The sequence below is a fragment of the Bipolaris victoriae genome (assembly GCF_000527765.1).
Source record: "Bipolaris victoriae FI3 unplaced genomic scaffold scaffold_182, whole genome shotgun sequence".
Classification (NCBI taxonomy): Eukaryota; Fungi; Ascomycota; class Dothideomycetes; order Pleosporales; family Pleosporaceae; genus Bipolaris; species Bipolaris victoriae.
Window position 1 is genome coordinate 26,815 of NW_014575210.1, and position 7,176 is coordinate 33,990.

General features: G+C 54.2%; 4 protein-coding genes across 4 annotated transcripts; 2 read left to right on the forward strand and 2 right to left on the reverse strand.

Annotated features, from left to right (window-relative positions):
- Positions 1 to 4: 4 nt before the first annotated feature.
- On the reverse strand, positions 5 to 3,329 carry COCVIDRAFT_31756 (hypothetical protein; the record flags this gene model as incomplete). The annotated part of the gene is made up of 3 exons (XM_014695059.1): positions 5 to 1,795; positions 1,845 to 2,201; positions 2,253 to 3,329. The coding sequence occupies 3 exons, from the start codon at positions 3,327 to 3,329 to the stop codon at positions 5 to 7; spliced, it is 3,225 nt and encodes a 1,074-aa protein (XP_014550545.1).
- Positions 3,330 to 3,400: 71 nt separating this feature from the next.
- COCVIDRAFT_115202 (hypothetical protein) lies at positions 3,401 to 3,949 on the reverse strand (the record flags this gene model as incomplete). Its single annotated transcript, XM_014695060.1, has 1 exon — positions 3,401 to 3,949. One exon carries the CDS (start codon positions 3,947 to 3,949, stop codon positions 3,401 to 3,403), a length of 549 nt encoding a protein of 182 aa, XP_014550546.1.
- A 203-nt stretch (positions 3,950 to 4,152) lies between these two features.
- COCVIDRAFT_115199 (hypothetical protein) lies at positions 4,153 to 4,997 on the forward strand (the record flags this gene model as incomplete). The annotated part of the gene is made up of 4 exons (XM_014695061.1): positions 4,153 to 4,308; positions 4,362 to 4,434; positions 4,487 to 4,815; positions 4,866 to 4,997. The coding sequence occupies 4 exons, from the start codon at positions 4,153 to 4,155 to the stop codon at positions 4,995 to 4,997; spliced, it is 690 nt and encodes a 229-aa protein (XP_014550547.1).
- A 748-nt stretch (positions 4,998 to 5,745) lies between these two features.
- On the forward strand, positions 5,746 to 6,641 carry COCVIDRAFT_115177 (hypothetical protein; the record flags this gene model as incomplete). The annotated part of the gene is made up of 4 exons (XM_014695062.1): positions 5,746 to 5,820; positions 5,942 to 6,034; positions 6,095 to 6,248; positions 6,304 to 6,641. The coding sequence occupies 4 exons, from the start codon at positions 5,746 to 5,748 to the stop codon at positions 6,639 to 6,641; spliced, it is 660 nt and encodes a 219-aa protein (XP_014550548.1).
- Between the last annotated feature and the right edge of the window lie 535 nt (positions 6,642 to 7,176).

The window sequence follows — 7,176 nt, forward strand, 5'->3', positions numbered from 1 at the left end:
AAAGTCATCGGAAAAGATTAAATATTCTGTTTTTGCTTTTCAAGAACTTCCTCGAAGGGGTGGCACATGGAGAACCTGACTTGGTTTCGCGGCCCTTCATTCGTCCCACCTTTATCTTCTTGTTCTCCGTGCTCGTGTCAGCATCTACGCGCGGAGGTGCTGCGCGCAATGCTTTTGCTGCTAATTCGTAAGAAGGAGTTCTTTGTACCGCGCGTCTCGCAGATTCCGACCGTGGTATGCCAATCATGTGGCTGGAAAGATGTCGGACTTTCTTTGGCTTGGCCTGTAAAGATTTCTCAACCAGTGTTTCTGCATCTCCAGTACAGTTTGCAAGGCGTCGATGTCTGCTAGAAGGCCGCGGATCTTCCACTTCAAAGTCGATTGGTAAGAATGCGGCTGGGGCGCTGTGGAAGTCTACGACAGCTGGTACTGGTCGTCGCTCAGCTGCCGAATGAGACCGTACGGCTCCATGAGGTGCCTTACAAACTCGGCCTTTGGACGAATCATCCGATTTCGAGTTGCTTGCGTTTGAAAGACTAGGCGAGCGACGTGAGAAGTTACTGGCAATGCTTGCCATGCTCAGTTTCCGCATGACTGAGTTGGCCGATGCTCTGATTTGGTTCTCCATTCGACGACTGGACATGCCCGGGAATGGCAAAGCGTCCTTTGTCCATACATCTTCCAAGACGTGTTCAAGGCGAATGCGCTCAGCTCGTCTTGGTACTAGTGTAGGAATGTGGTTTGGGGATAGGTGCGATTGCGATCTCGCAACTATACCAGGCGACAGTGGTGGGGAGGAATCAGGAAATTTCTGAGCCTGGGTATTCTTGATGATGACTTGATTCGTATTTGTTTTCGCACCCAAGGTCGCCGCTCGATGAACCGACATGCGTCGCACCAAGCTGTTCGCATGGCCAAAAACAGGACCAAGGGGTTTGAGGTCCAGGGTTATAGATGTGAACATGTCCTGCATGGTGGATTGGCCTTCGACAAAGTCGTGCGTCTCATAAACAATGCGGTCACGGAGCTGAGTTTTCCATGCTTCTTCTTCCACAGAAGAGCACGCGGTCAAAATCATTTCGTGGAGGCGATGGCCATGCTCGAACACAAATTTCCATGTGTGTGGTGCGGTATGACATTGTATCCCACGACCATTGTCAGCGTCTTCGATGCTCGCATTGGCGAGAGCAATCGAGGCGACAACGGTGTAAGGAGTATGGAATCTGCTTGCCGTTGCAAGTACTAGACATGATCTATACAACACACACACCATGTAGGACCCTTTGATGCGATCGGGTGTCTGATACGCCACATGTAGGACACCGCAAAGCAGCACGTGGCCAAGCATGCGAAAGACGAGTGCTCTGGAAATTTTGTGCTCTTGGAATGTGAGCCGGTCTTGCAGCTGCCAGGTAATTTCAATCAGTTTTCGAGTTTGTGGATCGTCCTTGGCTTTGTTCACTTCGCGGATCGTTTCTTGTAGACGAAAGAGAGCCTTCTCAAGTTCGGCGTGCGCCTCCGGATCGTCGTAAACAGGAGTATGGCGACACAAGTCGTCAAAGAGAAGCGGGTATTTACAAACCCTCTGAATGGGCTTAATGAGGAGGTCCGAGAAGCTCAGTGCCTTTTTGTTGCCAGCTTCGCGATTGTTCTGCGAAGCAATCACCTTTTGCAAAGCTTCGACGCCTCTTTCGTACTCTTGCCAACCATGCAAACCCTTACATATGGAAGTCAGATCCTGAGACATGGTCGTCCAGTGTGCACCGTACTCTTCATAGGTGAAGAATCGTCTCATCTAGACCTTGTCAGCTTGGCTTTTTTCAATTTTTGGATGAATAGCGAACATGTTTGTTGAAGATCTTGGCGATATTCCCAGCCGTTTCAGTGTCCGTTGCTAGTCCACGTGATCTACATTCCGGAGATCTTCCTATCTCTAGGGAGTGTCTGAGCCGTCGGGTGACTCTGTGTTCGGCAAGGCGACCTGGAGTGACGTCCGCGCTGTTGAAGCGAATGTGCTTGGCTTTTGTTGCAGGGAGTGCTTCCTGGTTCGCACTCTTTGTGAAGTCGGCATGGGGGACGACCTGATGAAGTTCTGCAAGCAGATCCTCGTGAAGTTGTAGAATCTGGAATAGGTTTTGCTGTATAGATGATTTGGTGTGTCCTGATAGAGTAGGGAGGGCAGTGAGAATCATAAAGTAGTCCTGAATAGGTTAGCGGGCAGCCCGAGTCATGTCAGTTGGGGAACTACATACGTTGATCAGAACTTTGAGATCTGCAATGTAGCTCTCTTCCGAAGCAATCAGCTCCTCGACAACTTTACGGCGTTGCAGCGCTCGGAGCCAGGCGCTCTCATCCAGCACAGGTCCTAGCGCACCACGGTGACTGTCAAGTGATCGGCGAGCTTCAGAGAGGTTGCTGCTTCTGTTGGCCAAACGAACCCTGCTCGGCAGGCCAATATCGGAGCGAGGAGCAATACTTGTACTTCCAACTGTGACCGAAGTAGACTTCATCGCGGTTACGTATTCCATTGAAGAGGTTAAAGAGCCGTTGGCCCGCCGTGAAGACTCAGGGATGCGCCCAAGCGGCTGCGAAACAACTGACACAGTGTTGACTGTGTCAATGGACAAGCGTGGTACGTCGATAATCTCCTCCTTCCACCGCTGGGCATGCCGACGCTTTAGGGTGCTCATCCACCGTCGGAATGGCTGCGAAGAAGCCTGCGTGATGGTTGGCGCTGCATGATACTGCTCGTGCGTTTCGCTTCCAGTATCGTCGGGAAGTTGGTCAGTGGGTAGTGGCACGTGAATGGCTTCGTACAGGTTGAACAGATGTGTCTCGGCAAAGTTGTTCGCATGTGTATTGTTCTCATCGGGACTGTGCTCATCAAGGTCCATACCTTCTCCATCCGCAGTTTCATACTCGGAACAGGACTCTGATACATACTGCCATTTGTGGCAATCCTCTCCTTCTGAGGGGGACGGCAGTTCTGGCTGGCAGAAGGATGGTGGCGGTCGATCGTGGCCGCAGTTTCGCTTCCGTGGCTCATCGACAACACGTGCAGTGGTGACTGGGAAAATCTTCTTCTCAGAAGCCAAGTCGAGCAGTGACTGGGAGGTCAGGGGTAGCGTATTCTCATCGGCATGGGCTCGATCAACGGCTCTGCTGTCCCTCAGGGAGTAGAAAGAACGGGCGGAGCCGTTGCGAAGCGCGGCACGGGTCAGTGGTGCATGGAGATTGTCGTCAAAAGGCGAGCAGGAATTTGGATATGGGTTATCGCTAAAGGAACGCTTGAGGGGGCTCTGAGGACGGAGCGACAGCACATAGGCCATCTCAACAGCGTTGTAGTGGTTGGCACTGTGACAAGGGGCGCATGGAGGGTTGAAGCAGCATGAGATAAGAACTACTGCATCCAACGACGGTGGCCTGGGGAGAGACAAGTGAAGAGCAGAGAGGCCAGACAGCTGGTCCAAGCATACTGGAAACAACCACTGTAAGGGAAACGCGAGGAGGCAGGCCGGGAAGGTAGGTGCACATGGGTGAGGCCGAAGCAGGCGAGGGTCTTATGAGCAAGCGACGATCTCATGAGCAGGTATGGCGAGTTGGAGAGGCAGGAAGGCGGGAGCCATGGACAGACATAGCCGGGGGACGCGTAGTGGACCACGTTTCGAGATGCGACTAGCGGGCCGGCCTCGTTGCTTTTCGCCTGTGTGGGAGGAGTTGCAAAAGCATCATGACGGTAGGAGCGACGGGCGACGAGCACGAGTGGCACGCTGACCTGCTGGCACCCCTTGCACTGCGGGCTGCCGTGGCCCCGGATGGTGTCGCTGTCTGTGTATATGTGCGCGCGCGTGTGGTGCTGTCTCACGTAGTAGCATGTTGCAAGTCGGGTGCAGTGGGTGCAGATGGGGTGCACGTGACGTGGCTTTGCAGGCTGGACCACGGATTGCATGAGGGTTGAAGAGGCGCCATGGTGATGGCGGGCATGGAAGTCCGTGGCTGTGGCTGCCGCTGCCCCGCACCCTTCCCTCCCCCCACTTTGTCTGCAAGTACTACTCTACGTGCCAACTAGTAGCAGAACAATTAGTGGCAGAGGGCGCCAGGCGAATTTCTAGCACCAAAGCGCCCCCAGCTCGTAGCTAGCAGCCAGCCATCATGGACGACATTCATGCGCCCACGGTGTCGTCGGGTCCAACGTCGTCGGGCCATTCTAACGGAATACCCAAGGAGCAGTTGTCGCTGCAAGAGCTCATTGCAGAAAAAGATCGCGTCGAAGCAGAACTCAAGGCTCTAGGGCAGGTGCTGGATTCGGTACGCACGAGAAGCATGTCGCCGCCTAGTCATCATCTGATCGTTGCTTGCAGCATGGCGTTCGCATGAGTACCGGTCTAACGACACTCGATGGCTTCCCGCGCAGCGACATCGACGTCGCTCAGAGTAGGCCACGCACGCCGTGCCAATAGCAGTTTCGTCGCTGACCTGCCTCCAGTACGGACGACGCGGGCGCGCATCATATGGCTGAAGAACGACTACAAGGACCTCATGTCGCGCATCGAAAAGGGCCTCCACGAACACCACGCGCGCCTGGCAGAGCAGGCAAACAACCCGGCAGCGGCGAGCCAAACGCAGCCAGAAGTCAACGTACCGCCTGCGGCTCTCGAAGCACCCTTCGCAAAGGTCAATAGCGTGGTGGCGGGCAGTCCGGCCGAGACAGCAGGGCTACGGGTGGGCGACACCATAACCAAGTTTGGCTGGATCGACTGGACAAACCACGAGAGACTATCGCGGGTGGCAGAGGTGGTTTCGCAGAACGAAGGGGTACTTGGCATGCTACCGAGTGTCGTGCGCGCAGGACTGACGTGTTGCAGGTGCCCATTACCGTGAAGGCGTTGCGACCAAATGTCTCGGGCGGCCCCGCAGAGAGTGTGCAAATGCAACTCACCCCGCGAAGGAATTGGGGCGGGCGAGGGCTACTGGGCTGCCACTTGTTGCCCATGTAAGGCGAAAGGCGAGAGGCGTGAGGATGGCTGGGAATGACGTCAGGGGCATTTGGGCTCTACAGCAGATACAGCAGGGACAGCAGAGCAGGTACATCATCTATCAGACGTAGGGCACACAGCGCCTCCATCAAGTCCATGAGCATCCAAGGGCCCATCGTGGGTTGGGTGGCCGGGCACGGTTTGCTGGTCGCAGTGGATGGTGGCTGGTGGAGGGTGAGTAAGTAGCATGTCTCGTAGTCGCAACGGCACGCCAGCGCTTGCTGCGTGGCGCACTGGGTTTGGGCCAACAAGCATTGCAATAGCATCATAGCCGGTGTCTTTCTGCCCTTGGGGCCAGGCCAAGCAAATCAGTCGATGAATCAATAAATCAATCAAAGAGGCTCCGGCTGCATGGCCAACAGTTCGCCGGGCCGTTTGATTTCAAAGACAAAGGGAGCCTGCGGCGGCCTAGAGGGCTGCCTTGTGCCTGCGACGTCGAAAATTGCAGAAGGTGAGGGCGTGCCAAGAGATCCACACCGCCCGGGGCGGGCCAACACTTGAGCTTGCACAACAAAACCTCTTCTTGCCCCTCTGGAAAGTCACTTCACACGCCTGCACCATTCCCCACTCTTTAGCCCAACGTAAGCCTGCACCACGACCTGCTTTTTGTTCATCGCCCTCGTGCGACTTCAACTAACACTTTTTGCTCCCACAGTCTCTGCGCATCTCGTCTCGTCCACACTTCTCCCCCGCCACAACAACCTACACCATGGCCGAGACTGCCGCCCAACCCAGCTGCCCGACTTTCAAGCTCGTGCTTGTCGGTGACGGTGGTACTGGAAAGGTATGTCGTCCCATTTTGCATCCTGTTGCGATAGTAGCCTGCCCATTGAGGTGGATGCGCACTCAACAAGGCTTGCATACGACCTCGCCATGGCACCTTTACTGACAGCCCCTGCCCCTAGACCACCTTCGTCAAGCGCCACTTGACTGGAGAGTTCGAGAAGAAGTACATTGCGACGCTCGGTGTCGAAGTCCACCCGCTCGCTTTCACCACCGTACGTTGTCCGATGCCCTATCCGCGCCATGCGCCCTACTGACGTCGCAAAAAAAAACAGAACCTTGGCCCCATCCAGTTCGATGTCTGGGACACTGCAGGTCAGGAGAAGTTCGGTGGTCTCCGTGACGGATACTACATCAACGGCCAATGCGGTATCATCATGTTTGACGTGACTTCGCGTATCACATACAAGAATGTCCCCAACTGGCACCGTATGTTTTGCAACTAATCGACTGGCACTAGACACGATAACTAACAGTCCATCAGGTGACTTGGTCCGTGTCTGCGAAAACATTCCCATCGTCCTGACCGGCAACAAGGTCGACGTCAAGGAGCGCAAGGTCAAGGCAAAGTCCATCACCTTCCACCGAAAGAAGAACCTCCAGTACTACGACATCTCTGCCAAGTCCAACTACAACTTCGAGAAGCCCTTCCTCTGGCTCGCCAGGAAACTTGTCGGCAACCAGTCCTTGGACTTTGTCGCCGCTCCCGCTCTTGCGCCCCCCGAGGTTACGGTCGACCAGGCTGTTCTCGAGCAGTACCGACAGGAGATGGAGAACGCCGCTCAGATGCCTCTGCCCGATGAGGATGATGCCGACTTGTAGATATGGGCATGAGCTTGCTCCTGGCCACGGCCAGGAGTGTAATGGGTACACGAATCGAATGGGAATATGAGAATTGGAGCTGCACAATTTGCAGCGCCAGGTGCTTCCAATATTGTTAGTGAAGACGGAGGATTGGGACGAGGATTCTGCAGAATATGATCACATGAGGCGCTGGATTAGCCGGCGTTTCGACGAATAAGTAAACTCTAGACCATTTGCATGTTGAAATGCGTATGTTTGACTTTGAACGAGACCATGATTAGTTTTTTCTTTCTCTGCCTCTCGAAACCCTTAGGGGAAGAAAAAAAAAGAATGCCAGCATAGACCCTGCCTGTGAATGCAAGAGTAAAGCATTCAGACTAGACCATTGCTGTTGCTTTTTTTTCAAGGTAGGGTAAGGACAACAAAGAAAGCACCGCTGATATTTTCCCTGAATGGGTTACTACTCGGAAGTATACGAAACAAAACAAGCAAGACCCCCCCTCCCCCCCAAAAAAAAAGAAGAAGTCGCAGCTAACAGGTTGACAGTTTTCTT